At 43.8% G+C, this 14,413-nt stretch overlaps 1 protein-coding gene, 2 long non-coding RNA genes and 1 other non-coding gene across 4 annotated transcripts in view; 3 read left to right on the top strand and 1 right to left on the bottom strand.

The window, feature by feature from the left end:
• The window catches only part of LOC135385488 (A.superbus venom factor 1-like), a 134,661-nt gene extending 129,892 nt beyond the window's left edge, over positions 1 to 4,769 (top strand). The window contains exons 38-39 of the mRNA XM_064614826.1: positions 2,612 to 2,756; positions 4,176 to 4,769. Coding sequence (XP_064470896.1) covers positions 2,612 to 2,756; positions 4,176 to 4,305 — 275 coding nt within the window. The 3' untranslated portion in view covers positions 4,306 to 4,769. The remainder of the gene's footprint in view (positions 1 to 2,611; positions 2,757 to 4,175) is intronic.
• A 698-nt stretch (positions 4,770 to 5,467) lies between these two features.
• On the bottom strand, positions 5,468 to 5,540 carry Trnaa-ggc (transfer RNA alanine (anticodon GGC)). Its single transcript has one exon. It is a non-coding gene; the product is annotated as a tRNA-Ala (tRNA).
• A 1,344-nt stretch (positions 5,541 to 6,884) lies between these two features.
• On the top strand, positions 6,885 to 8,087 carry LOC135383617 (uncharacterized). The gene is made up of 3 exons (XR_010419971.1): positions 6,885 to 6,994; positions 7,105 to 7,194; positions 7,274 to 8,087. It is a non-coding gene; the product is annotated as an uncharacterized LOC135383617 (long non-coding RNA).
• A 3,586-nt stretch (positions 8,088 to 11,673) lies between these two features.
• Positions 11,674 to 14,168, top strand: LOC135383616 (uncharacterized). Its single transcript, XR_010419970.1, has 3 exons — positions 11,674 to 11,977; positions 12,357 to 13,041; positions 13,559 to 14,168. It is a non-coding gene; the product is annotated as an uncharacterized LOC135383616 (long non-coding RNA).
• The last annotated feature ends 245 nt before the right edge of the window (positions 14,169 to 14,413 follow it).

Here is a 14,413-nt window from a genome sequence, read left to right as displayed (position 1 = left end):
CTCTCAGTGGCTTATCCATTCTACTGTATCCATGCAGATGCTATTCTGAAGCAGATATGGGTTGAGTGCTTATACCTGAACAAGAAAGATAGAGATCAGAAACGTGAAAACCAAAAATTCTACCTGTCAAAATGCTGCGTATATGCCGCAGGTGTGGCGCTATGCTATGCTAAGCGGCAGAATGGAATAGGAACTGACTTACCTGTCATCGAGTGGGTAGCGGAAAAACTCAGTATTCGTCCTTCTTGAATCGTTGTCGCACCAAGCAATGTGAAGCAGACCTGCCTTCCACTTATCTATCACTGAATTGACTTGCAGAAGTATCCATGAGGCATCGAGCTTTTCAGAGTCGGTATCGACAACATGCTAGGACACTAAAAACCATCCAAAGCGGTACCGGCATTGATGCTTTGCTTGCGTCCCTGCTGCACCCAACACATTCCGAAACTTTGCTGCGAGTTGCTCCGGCACCCGGCACCGCCGACACGGTGTCGCCGGCTTGAGCGCGCCAAGGAAAGTTCATAATCTCAAACCAACCAATGAGCGCTCACATACCGGAGGAGCGGCCTCAGGAGCCAATGGGCTCGTGACGGTTGAGAACTCGCGCTTCGACGTAAAATTTCTGACGTTTCGTGACGTTTGATGACGTGAAAAGCTCGCAGCGCATCACTTTAGTCCGCAAGTGAACTCGCGAGTGTCATCCCCTTGATATTGTGATCCCAATGAAGGATTTTGAGGGATCTTTGTGGTCCGCCCGTGGGTGGGCCATGTCTTTCAACGGCGCGGCCGATAACAAGGTCGTCGTACCGCTTGCGGTGCTGTTCTGGGAAATAATTTTTCTTTCGTCTTTGGCATTGGCAGTTCCGTGGGACTGCTTGTGTCCTTCAACAAGACGGGCGTAGAACCCCTTCTTCGTTTTTGGGGCGATGCAGTGTTTCTTTTTTTTTTTTTTCTAATTGTATGCAACGTCGATCAATGAGATCTCCAGAAATGAAAAAAAGAAACAAAAAGAAGAGCGAAGTAATATCAGTGGTGGATATTAGACCGGATATTGCTTTATTAGTACACAGACTCCCTGTTGGTGTTATCATAGAAATATTGGCAATATTGGCGCAAAATGGGCTTGCCAATATGGACATGCTGCTTGGGAGAGATTGTCCGCCTGGCCGTATAACTCAACTGCAAAAACGGTGGTCATGTTGAGGGTGATGTGATAAAGAAAAAAATGGGGATATGCAAAAAGGATATCTGTGCTGTTCTCATAGCTTTTTTTATAAAAGCTCTGTAAAGGATCAAAATAAACACCCTGTATTACATCTTGCAAGCGAGATTGCCAAGACGGGAGAGCGACCTCATGCTTCGTCGTGGCACGGGCCTGCAGACATGAACAAACGGTCGTTCTCGGACTTCCCATGTTGGTGGCCTCTATCTAAACGGTGCAATAAATCCATTTAGGTCCGTCGTCATCCCCACAGGTTTCAGGTGGGGTCACATGTCAATGCTTCAGATCATTAAAATCAATGGCTCTGGACACACCGCAAAAAAATAAAAAAATAAAAAAATAGAAAAAGGCGTGCGTCATTCACTCGAGGTGTTTCCCACCGCCAACGACACGACGATCGAGTTTGAGGTCAACTTGACACACTGAAAAGTACCGATTGTGTAAATCATATCAGCAATAGTATGCAGTAGTATTACCCCGGTACGAGCACAGGGGACATAGTCGCTGAAATGTCTAAGGAGCTAACGAGGTGCGAGATACTCGCCGAGAGGGGCACGTGATACCGAACGTGCACGGCTGCCCTCTGCGTGATACATGAAGGGTGCATCGTACGTCACGAGCAATGTGTAGCGTACCCGTCTTTATGAATTTCTCATCCCTTGTTAGCTCATTAGACATGTAAGCGATTAAGCCGCAAGGCCATCCTCATCGCTCTAAGGGAAAAAAAAAAGCTTTAGTAGTATGGCGCCCACCGGTGCCACAAAAGCTCGTGTATGGCCCACTAAACGGATGTGCAGGCGAAGGGTGGACAGTTGCCGTGCTGTGCGACCTGTGATGTGCGGGCTCGCGGTTCCTTCACTTTCACATCGGGCAACTAAATACGTTGCGAGATATCTGCGGCCAAAAAACGTTTTTCTTCACGCCAAACTTCACAGCGCGTTATCCTTTCTAGCATTACACACTACCCCGACGTACAGGAATAAAACGTGGATGACTTCTTCTGCTCGGAGAGCGTTTCTCGAATACAGCTCGAGCGAAAGGTCGATTACAGAATTGTTTAACAGGGCATTAGAGTAGACATGAAGGCAGTTTACTTCTCTGTCAGTTTCCCGTTCTACCTGGATAGATTAAAGGACAGATCAGTAATGAGAGGATTGCTATTTTTCATTAATCAATCAATGAGCATTTATTGATTTCATATTGCTCTCACGTATTTGTCACGCACAGTGTTTTAGCAACCGCACGGTAAGGCTATACTATAGTGTGTTTGTTTATTTCGAAAACAATGAACGAACTTTAGATTGTTGAGCTGGGGTCAGTAGCACAATAGCACTTGTGCTCCATGTAGAGCACATGTGGCAACTCAGAACGCCCTAATCATATTTGCAGGATATGAAGATGACCTTAATGGACAAGTTCGTCGACTAAAGATTCGCGATAGGTGCCACCAGTTCAAAAGTCTAAAACCAAACAAAAGGTACATTCTGATGGCTCCCGACTCTGAAATACAGGAAGAAATTGAAGGAGTTGAACAGTAAGTAAACGTGTATTTCTATCTCCATCTCTCCAATCGTTTCTAAATCGTAATTGGAGTGCCGGTATTCCATAATCCTATGGGACTATTAGGACACCGTGAGCAGTGAACACGTGTGAGAAGAGTACTAGGATATATGGCTTTTTTCTTCTGTAATATCATTACCACGGCATACAGTAGTGTTTATCAACTACGGAGCACCGAAAAGCGTGCGATTGTTTGCTCACCAGAGTTTCTTCGGCTCTGAGTGTTTCACAAGTTCTTCCGCAACACTTCAATACGTTCCTCTCGTGTTGTTACGGCCACTCACATTTCAGCTTGACCAGATGACCTGCAAAAAATAAAACTATACATCAGCCATGTACTAAGCGCTTTTCCGAGTCTCTCTTAATTTCTTTTCTTACAAGTACCGAGCGTGAATAGAATGATCTTCCCTCATTCTAATAAACCCTAATTCGAATAAATAAATATAAGAAGTATCCAGTACTGCGGTTCTGCTCCTCCTGGCAGGCTTTTTTTTTTCTTTTTTGCTGTGGCGTGTTCTGCACTCAATAAAATGAGCTCTTGCGAAAGTATGAAGTGCACAAGTGAACTGTAGCGCGAGAGAGCCCTCTGTTCCACAGCTTTGGAAAATCTTCCACACTTGGAGAGAGCGGATCGCAGAATGAGGGAACGTCGTGACGCAGCGTATTCCCCTGGCATGTGACTCGTGGCGTAGATGGGCGCAGATCAAATCGGGCTTAAGCAGCGTGTGATCAGAGAAGAAATAAGCGAAGAGGGCAATCACCGAGGGTTTTCGACGTCACGCGAACATAATGTCGGCTGTCCGCGTCTGCTTTGTCCCACTGGTTTTGTAAACCTGGCTGCACGGTGACAAATGACAATACACCACACAACGAAAATATTTTGGGTGGTGACCCCACATGGACAGATGGACGAATGAGGCAGCAAAGGCTTGGAGCTGTCATGAGCTAAATGCCACCGCATTACTCCTTCATGTCTGCAAACTCACTAATGGGGGGGGGGGGGTATATTTATTAGACGAAAAGAAAAAAAAAAGGGGGGGGAAGATCAGCCAAACGGGACGTCGGCTTGCTATTCCGCAAAGAAAGAAAATAAAGGAAAACAAAATAATTAGGAAATAAAGGATAAACTAACAAAGGGTGAAAGAAGGATTAGATAGATTAAAGACAAATATGACCAAAAAAGGATGACTAACAAACGGTGAAAGAACGATCAGATGGATTACACAAGATGACTTTAAAAGGAAATCATGAGGTTAATGCGTTGAGGGTGAGAGTGGGGCACTAATGGCTTGTGCCACACCTTTCAATTTTTTGAAGATGTCCCGTAGCCGCCCGGTAAATGAAAAGTTCGGCCGTCAAATATAATGAAATTATGTTTTCTGTGCTTTGCCAGGATCGTCTATCACATCGACCAGAGTTCGCTTCTGTTCGAAAAAGAGCGGAGGATGAGAGCGGAAAAGCAACTGGTAAACTGGTTCGTGGGAGAGTTTGAAAAAAATAAGGGAGAGTACTGCCCTTCGTGAGGCTCACTGAGGGTCGCCCTTCTCCAGCTTGTGACGAAACGAGAAGACCCAGTGGATAAGAAGGAAGGGAAATACTCATCTGGTACCAAAACCTTTATTGTGTGTGTAAAATGATGTGGTGCAGAGAAAAAAATGTTGACGTGAGCACAAAATATGCGACCCATTTATGTAACACATTGTTATAAGTATGGAGAATAGAGGAAAGACCAAGATAGTATCAGCTTGCATAAAAAACTAAAACAACAAATATGAAGGAAACACATATGTTATTTAGTCTAATGGTCTTACTGCTGATCGTGACACTTAACAAAGCAATATGTTACCTAATGAAATGGATTTTGGATTGTTATCTGTTCAGTGACAAGCGCACACCTTCATTGGCCTCTTTCTACGTGTCTGTGTAACCGAAATCCGCTTTTCACGCTGTATCTCCGTGAGGAATCTATTAAAGTTTCATGTACTGACTTGGAGAAATTTCTTCACTGATATGCAGTACTAACTGCTCACGTCTGTCCCATAAGATCACTTTAACGCGAAGTTACAAGTATTGTACGTCGTGAAATCGATTGGCGTGCGTTTCCCGGCTGAGCGAACTCAGGATGGCATTCGCAAACTCCTGATCCAATTGGCCGTGATTAGGCTTCGCGCACGACATAATCTTCGGAGTCGGAATTCTCAAGCTACATGCCAAGTATGTCGAAAAGAGCCAACGAACGTATCTGTCTACCTTTATTTGTTGTCGCATGCTGCGTTTTACGTTATATGGTAACGCGAGCGCGCTGCTCAGCAAAATGAGAGGAGCATCGAACTTCCCTTTCCTGTGTCACATTGCTGCATATGGGAACATACAGAGAGCGTCACGTTAGATTTTAAGAAAAAAAGTGTTTCCGGGAACAGCAGCGCAACGGTACTGCCCCGACGACCGTTAGAGTGACCAGAATTTACTTAAAGGGACTGAAAAGTGAAAAATAGCCCCCATATGTTTGCCAACTATCGTGCACAACATCATTGTTTGATAGCACACAGAAAGCATTACTTCTCAATTCGGCAAATTTTTTTACGTATAAATATTTTGAAGATTGCCTGAACATGGACGGTGCTGCCAACGAACGGCGAAAAAGAGCAACTTGTACGATGAAAGATGAAAGTCACTGAAAAGGTTAGCTAGCTGTAGGGATCGAACCCACGTCTACTGGATTGCCGGTCCAGGGCTCTACCAATTGAGCTAAGCTAACACGCCTCTCCAGCGACTTTCGGGGTGCGTCATCTGAAGGGACGACAAACCAGCCACTCACTCTCACTCACCCTCCTTTCACTCTTACATTTTTGCTCACTCATACACACATTCATACGACGGAAATCGACGCAAGCGGCACCTGTTGAACAAGAGATAAACTGATGTTCTGAGGCTGGAACAACACAGAAGGGACAGATACAAACAAAGCCTCAAATTGCCTAAGAAATCAACGATGAAAGATGAAAGTCACTCAAAAGGTTAGCCAGCTGTAGGGATCGAACCCACGTCTACTGGATTGCCGATCCAGGGCTCTACCAATTGAGCTAAGCTAACACGCCTCCCCAGCGACTTTCGGGGTGCGTCATCTGAAGGGACGACAAACCAGCCACTCACTCTCACTCACCCTCCTTTCACTCTTACATTTTTGCTCACTCATACACACATTCATACGACGGAAATCGACGCAAGCGGCACCTGTTGAACAAGAGATAAACTGATGTTCTGAGGCTGGAACAACACAGAAGGGACAGATACAAACAAAGCCTCAAATTGCCTAAGAAATCAACGATGAAAGATGAAAGTCACTGAAAAGGTTAGCCAGCTGTAGGGATCGAACCCACGTCTACTGGATTGCCGGTTGCCTGATTGGTAGAGCCCTGGACCGGCAATCCAGTAGACGTGGGTTCGATCCCTACAGCTGGCTAACCTTTTCAGTGACTTTCATCTTTCATCGTTGATTTCTTAGGCAATTTGAGGCTTTGTTTGTATCTGTCCCTTCTGTGTTGTTCCAGCCTCAGAACATCAGTTTATCTCTTGAGCAACTTGTGTTTCGGGTCCAGGGGTCCCAGAGATTGGTCAATCCTTACCACGTGAGAGTTAATTTTGTAGAGAACAAACTTGACGCACACTATCTTACAGCTAAACGCCATTTTAAAAATGACGCTTACCTCCATAGTTTCTACATTAATGAAGCATTAATAAAGCATTCAGCTACTTCGCCGCTCCCATCGCTACGAGCTACGATCCGCAACGCCATCTGCTAGGCGTTCATTGTGGTTTATTGTCTACGTCGTGGGTGGTCATGCTGGTCATGCTGGTCGCGCGAAGCAGAAAATGGAAGTGAATGATATGTCTGTGACTGCTGTGTCATGTATTCGAGTGGCCGCCTGGCGTAGTTTTGGTGTTCGGGGATGCAAAAATCATCTTCGTTCATCTCCGACGACGGGCGTTTCCTACCACAAGATTCCACAGGAGAGTTCGCGAAAACGAATGTAGTTCCAAGCACTCTGCTATTAGATACAGCAGTTGTGTCGTGTGTGCTGAGCTCATTTTGCTGCCGATGACTACGAATATGACGTAGAAAGCGAATTGCGCAGACGTCCGAATCAAGCTGCCATTCAGTAACCAGTGATTTTGCTTCATCGAGGTGACGAGTTCAACACAACCTCTTAGGTATGTGCAGGTGTGACGCATGTATGAATTATAATATAGCAATTCCATTTAACTTGTTATCCTACTTGTCCCGTGCTGAGCATTGTCAACATCAACAAATTTGATCTTAGGGGCCTTTCAGTGTTGAAGTGGCGCCAGACTGATTCGTGTGTGTGTGATCCAGGCACTCAAGTTGACCTGACAGAAATAGCTGAAAGCAGGTATGCAAAGTCCACAGATAGAATCACTAGATCTGTTACGTGTTGCAGACTTCGTGACATTTTTGGCGTCTTTTGGTAGGTGCAGAACATTAGTATGACACCAACAGCAGGAGAAGAAACCGATGAGAACTACTAGCTTCTTTGAAGGGTAGAGGACTACTTCCTGTTGAGGTACAGTTATGACTTGGGAACATTAATTAATTTTCTAGAGATACATCCTCTACACTTGAATGCCCACTGAAACAGCGAAAGTTCATTGTATTCGAAGCCCCCGTACTGGAATTGTTCAAAGCGTGTCACAGCTGCAGTGAGCCACACAAGGCTGCATCACATTGGTCCTAAATTTGCAGAGTTCCCCTATCTCGGACACAACGGTCATTTCTCTTTATTGCTCTCTCAATCCCACCTTCTCCTAGATTAAGGTGGTCCTGCGTTGCATGGGCACTGCTTATGCTTTTTCTACGTATGCTTTCAGTTTCTTGTTCTGTTGAATAAATCTTCAGTTGAGAGTTTGCAGCCATCACGCTGTCTACTGTGTTTGCCCCTCATGTATATTGATGTGTTATAACGGTATAGCACATCAACATGCCGACAACTTACCAACAACAACCAAACAATCTTGACTTGTCCTACTTTTGGACGGAAACTACACAATGTGGTAGCATCCACATGTATAAAATTTTAGTCGACGGAAATTTTCTGTTTTTGTACAGCCTTCATTGTACATTTCTTTTGTCTTACTTAGCACGCGTGAAGAAAAGTTCTCACCTTCATGAAGATGACAGGTCATTGTTGGATCTATCTGCAGCATTATTGTTCCTGTAATTTTCTCATCAACAAGAGAATACAAATGTGCACACCATGGTGAAACATAACTTGCTTGTTAAATTCAAAACGGAAAGACAAAACTGCTTATACTTATCTTGTTTATTTTGTTACAGGTTTTAGAATTCTATCAAGTACGTGAAAACATCAGAGGGCAAGAAGCCCTACTCTGTTTCCTAAATTTCTGGGCAATAAAAAATTAATACATAGTTTGAGGTGTGACAAAATGTTGCTTCTGCTCTCATATTATATTTCAATTAAATGTTACGATGCATTTGTCGTGTACACTGAAGCCAGCTGCAGTTTACGGGGCTGTCAAAAGAACTTTACAAAAGTACATCTTAATTACTGTAACAGAGAACTTATGCACTAAATTATTTCACCATTTTTGACTATTATGCACACCAATGCTGCATGGTTGACTTTGTACCCAGATCCGAAGGGTTGATAATACTTGAAGTCAGCCCTCAAGTCCTTCGTTACAAATGTTAGTTGGCGACGTGATAATGAATCAGTTACAAGTACTCATTTTAGTAAAACAGAGTTAATCAAGTGTTAAATTCCAATCTTGGTTCAAATATTAATTGGCATTTGGAAACGTGATCAATAAGAAGTATATTAAAAGGCTATGAACACAGTTCAGCTGAATGACACTGATGAAAATTATCGTATTCACTGCTCATACAAGACATTAGTATAACCTACAAATACAGATTACTTAACCCTCAGGATCACTTAGCCCCCAGGTTACTTAACCCTCCAGGAACAAACTAATAATTATGCTGTGACAGCAAAGAAAAAGCAACGAGAAAAACTTGCAGCAAGCAAGAAATGAAAATTTTCTGACATCAACATTTCTACAAGTCAGCACACTGATGAGAAAGCATCCCAAATAGCATGCGACGCAGATCGAGATTCAGTGGAGTACTTTCTATTGTATTTTCTCGGAGCACCCAGTATCCTTCTTGTGACTGGCCGACAGGTGATATAACGGAATTTGCTGCAGAAATAAGGGTTTTCCGTCCAGTTTGCCGTTCAAGTAGCGCGTAAAGGCCACACGGCGCTGCCGAGTATGTAGCAATGTTCTTCACTTTCTCGGATGTATGTAAAAGACACTTGCAGTACTTCGGTGCCAACGCACAGTATTCCGAAATATTCGTTAGTTGTGATGCAATTGTCTGTCAGCTTTCCAGACGCATTCTCTACCTCCTGGCAGCAAAAACCGTAGTATCCGTCGGTTTGCATTTCACGCGTGAACACCTGCACGACGAAAAAAACAGCGCTTGTTTCGGCTTACACAAGTGCTTCTCCCTCATACGTGGAAATTTCAGAAAGCAGTCTATGTTCACGGCACGATGAGCTACTGGTGAAGACTAATGTGACTCCGGTTAATCCCTGGACGAGGAATCTTCTACTGCGAAACACACAGCAGTGGCACACACTTTCCACCACGCTTACGTACGAACAGAAGTTCTGTGAGCGACAGTTCTCTAATGCGGATTCCAGCGCACTCATGTTCAAGAGGCTCGACATTCTCGGCGTAAAAAGTGGTCACAAATGCCCACTGCCATTTTCCTTTTCGCCGGATTAGCGACCGAAAGCGCGCGTATTACACGCGTCCTCGACAGTTGGCGCGGGGTCATGCAAGTGTTGACAGACTCCTCTGTTTCGTACTAGGTCCCTGGACATGCAATTATGGAAAAATTCGATTACAGAAAAACTACAGCGATTTCAGCGGAGTTCTTTGATATTTGAACTTTTGAAGGTTCAAGCTTTTCGCTGAACATAAAGTTTCGATAGGTTTATATTCACTTTTCGGTCCTTTTAAATTCGTCATTTGTTTTTCTATCGGAAAAGTCGTTGAATATATCTATTCCCGGTGGGACCCACTCAAAGGTGGTGGTGTATCACTAATTAGTGCAGCCGTGAATTTCTTTCATGATTAATCTTTATAATTAATCAACAAAGGTTGATAGTTTAAATCACAAACTGGGAGAGCACAACCCTGAGGTGTATAGTCCGCCGCAAGAACCGAAACCGCAGCGCTCTTATGTGCAGTAGTAAAAAAGATAAGCGAAAATGCACAATTTTAGAGCGTCCCGTGCGGCTTGCGGCTGCTCTTTCTTTTTCATATTACATTCTCGGTGTCACCCATTCTCAACTAACGTCAGGTCGTTCTGCAGAGCATGGGGCTTCTTTAGTTAAACATGCTATACAAAAGTCATCCCAGAAACAGAGAGATTCTCTTTTAAAGCCAATAATTAGAATGGAGAGGTCAAAATAATTTTCGCTACTCAATACAACAATGCTTTAAAAAAACGCAAGACAATTTTAAATCGTCATATTGACATCCTACACGCAGACAGCAAATTAAAAGAATTATTCCCGCATGTTCCTACTGTAGAGATTCGGCGCCATCGTAACATCCGTGACATACGTTGTTCCTCTAACGTACAAAAACAGCCCTGCGGCTGCACCCCTTGTAATAGGACACGACGCCAAACTTGAAAACATCTTCCATTGCACCAGGGTCAAAAGTCACGCCAGCAATTTTGCGTTCAAAATTAGACAACCTTTAAACTGTTGCTCACGTAACATTTTCTACACAATATTTTGCTCAAGATGTGGTTTACAGTACTTTGGAGAGTCTCGCAATTCCATGCGCGGAATATTTTATGGACACAAGGGTGACATCGTCCATAAACGACAGGCTCCCATATCTGCGCATTTCAATCTCTAGGGTCGCAATTATAACAAAGATTTAAACATTGTAATTTTAGAATCTGGCTTTGCTAATGCTTATAAGCGTAAGGATAGAGAAACTTTTTTCCGAAGTTTCGCAGTCTGGTTCCCCATGGTATAAATGTACGTAGCAGCCCGATTCACTACCTGGTGAAAAGAAACGTTGGTATTTCCCCACCTGGTTGCAACAGTCGATAATACTGTAACAAATGCTTGTCATTTGGTTAATTAATTTGATTAAGTGATTGATGGGTTATGCACAATAATGCAGTATGCTTCCCCTGTACCTTAGCATTCTATAATTGTAAAAATTGTCCAACACCTACCCTCATTATCTTGGTTTGTGTGCATTGTTTTTATAACATGTCACTATCAATCTTAGGATACACAAGTAATTCTTTCGCGCCAGTCACATTAGCTGTTAGCAACGTGTATGTAACCGTTTTCTTAGTTTTCAACAGACAGGAGCGGCCGGCAGAAATTCGAAGGGCAAAAGAGGTATACATTTCTTCCAACGCTCTTGGCGTCACATATCTATCCATTGCATACCCTTCTGTTTTGTTCTTTGTGATTTCATCCTTGCTTTACTTCTCTCTTATTCTTCGGTTCCTCCTCCTACCGATATCCCACTCCTCATATAAGCAATGTCTTAACTGCTCAGGGCAGGATCTGTCAGAGAGCTTACTTATTCAATAGTTACTCTAACTTCGTGCTTCATTCTTTCGTTATTGTTTTTCTTGACTACGTTTCAACAAGCTGAACTGTATTATTTTACCCTCTTGATCTCAACAGATTCAGGTCTACAGGTTCCAAGTCAGTTTCAATTTTTTGCAAGTTCTTGAATCCGTAGAACGTCGAATCGCAATACACCCTTTCCGAAATAAGAAATTGGTCTGGCAACACTCACTCACAGCGGCCATGATGCAGTCAGTTCTCCGCGGCGGAGGTATCTGAGCGTTATCTGCGGTTATCTGTCTGTGCATTGCGTTCCTTTTCTTTAGTAAATAAGGATGGGAGAACCCAACTGTCGTGTGTCATACCCGACAACGGGCTGGGTAAATGACATATCTCGTTTGCCCACCGTGACGGACAACGCCATAAAAGACTTTCACGCCAGGAAAAGTCTAGCCAATCGACATTACCGCCGCAGCTACAAGTTCACAACGGAATCTTACGTTGTTGCATCGACGCTGAAGGCTTGCTACAAGGACGAAACGTAAGTTTTAGAGAGTTTTGGTGTGGAACAATCAGAGAGAGCGAGGAAAGCAAAGAAGAACGCCAGTGTGCGTCGGCGCTGTGACGCAAACCATTTATAACTTTAGTTGTCGCTTGAAGATGTCTGAAATGTTTTTAGGTGTAGTTGGATGTTCTTAAATGCCTGTAAATATACACACCGCTCCTCAGCTATATTTCGATTATCACTGTGCCAGTCCATATTGCCAAATGCCACCATGCCGTTAGATATACAGCGAAACATTTAACAACTAGCCGTCGACCGTAATTAAAACAGTATCATTTCAAGGAATATGATGTTCAGCATTTGACATTCAGTGTGATAGAGGAGGAGACATAATTTTGTACTGCTTGTTCCGCAGGCACAACATGCTGTATGTGACATGCAAATGTTACCGGAGTCAGAAGAAGAGAAGCGACCCATATACGATTCTCATCTGTCTCAACAACACCGGCGTTGTTATAGATAACAGTTGTGGATGCCCTATAGCAAAACGTGCGTAACCACAGCCTTGGTTCGCTGCGATTTTTGGCACTGCTGCAGCTGTAAGGTTTTAAAGAGGCACCGGCTGAGCTTTCCTGCACAGATTTACCACAAAAATGGCGAGTGCCAAGGCAACAAGTTGTTAACGGTTATGCAGTACAGGCGGTTGACTGGAGGCGACCAGAAGAAAACGGAAACGAGAACAGGATCCCTCTGCGACTTTACGATGCAAGAAAGAAGGCACAATCTAAGGAAGAGGAAACCGAAGCTATAAAACGATTTGGAGAGCCCTTGCATTGCTCGACGGTGATAAAGGGTTTGCTGCTTCTCTTCTTGACGCAAGGCATGAGTTCCAGCAAACGAAGTTCGGACAGTCTCTTTGTGGGGCACTTTTAACGTACCAACAATCACTGACGCCATCGGGGTTCAAGTCCTTCTTGTCTCCAAATTTTTGTGGGACACACTGTGAGCTTCAGGATGCCTTTAGTGCCACCTTTTACAGGAACAACAATCCCTGGAAAGTTCATGATAGCCTCCCTACGCCATACCAAGCCATTCTGATGGTAAGGTCACCTCACTTTACGTTCATCTTACCCAGCAGGGTTTATTACCATGCTGTCGTTATTCATGTTGTTGCATATATTTGCAACCGCTGTGCTTGACACCGAGTGCTGCAAGGGACCTAGAAAAGAACTCACGGCGGCGCAACATGGAATGAAGCCAGGAATCACCGGGTGACAGCATCAAATTTTGGCACCATCTTGAAACGAACAACATGGACAAGACGAGGGCTGGATAACCTTTTCAGGCGAAAGGATCTCTCCAGAGTTCGTGCTGTCCAGTGCGTCGTTCAACACATACAATCCTTTGCAGTCTCACTCTATACGTTCCTATCTTTATAGTGGCATGGTTTCTTTGGTTGTGGAGCCACTTTTAGATCTGAATACCTTCCTGCCTTGTTAAAAATTTTCACTAGGAGATGGTAAAATTGATGGTAATATCGTTGTATCTGTGCCAGCAGGCATTAGTGCATTCACAATGCAGCACCTGCGTCACTGCATGGGTCATTTGATGTTACAGATATGGCATCAGCAATGAGGCCGCGGTTGTCCAGCGTTACAGACAAGTCATGTGCTCAGTTGGCCATGACGTTGCTCTATTATCCTGTGGACTGTTTGTCGACCCTGCAACTCCATGGCTCGGTGCTACACCGGATAGGATTGTCTTTGATCCCACCGAGAGGAGCCCACACGGCGTGCTGGAAGTTAAGTGCCCCTATTCACTCCGTGACACACCAGGGGAACTACTTAAGGAGCAAATCTTTTATATGACATTCAACAACGAGCACCCCCAGCTTAGAAGGGACCACGACTATTATGCCCAGGTTATTGGCCAAATGGGATTAACAGGTTTGCAGTGGGCAGACTTTATGATGTATGGGCCCGGATTTCTGACCGTGGAAAGGATTAGATATGATGAAGAGGAATGGGGGTGATATGAAGGCGAAGCTCACAACGTTTTATTTCAGTGATGCCCTACCATATTTTGCAAGGCAGGAATGTTCATAGGCTTGCACCATATTTGTAATGTGCTTGTTGAAAGATAGGATGATAAGATAAGATAAGATGTTGATAGATAGCAGCGCTAGAACAAACTTTTGTTATGTATTAATAAACTTTTAAAACTTGAAGCAGTGTTTGATTTTAATATTCTAAGCCATTTTGGTTACATTAGTTGCCTTTCATCCATGCAAGAGAGAATAAATAGCCTGAATAAGTAGTTGTAAATAAATGTATACATTTTTAAATATGCACACATGAGGTGTACTGGGCTTTGTACTTCTGGTGTCTCACTGGTAGCTCAGCTATTCAATGTCTTTGATCAGTGGGCTTTGGAGGTTAGACAAAATGGCACAAACTGTCCATATCTGGTTTG

Source organism: Ornithodoros turicata, chromosome 2 (genome assembly GCF_037126465.1).
Source record: "Ornithodoros turicata isolate Travis chromosome 2, ASM3712646v1, whole genome shotgun sequence".
Lineage (NCBI taxonomy): Eukaryota > Metazoa > Arthropoda > Arachnida > Ixodida > Argasidae > Ornithodoros > Ornithodoros turicata.
The sequence above is the reverse complement of the archived record's forward strand: the minus strand, read 5'-3'. Positions and strand labels throughout refer to the sequence as shown.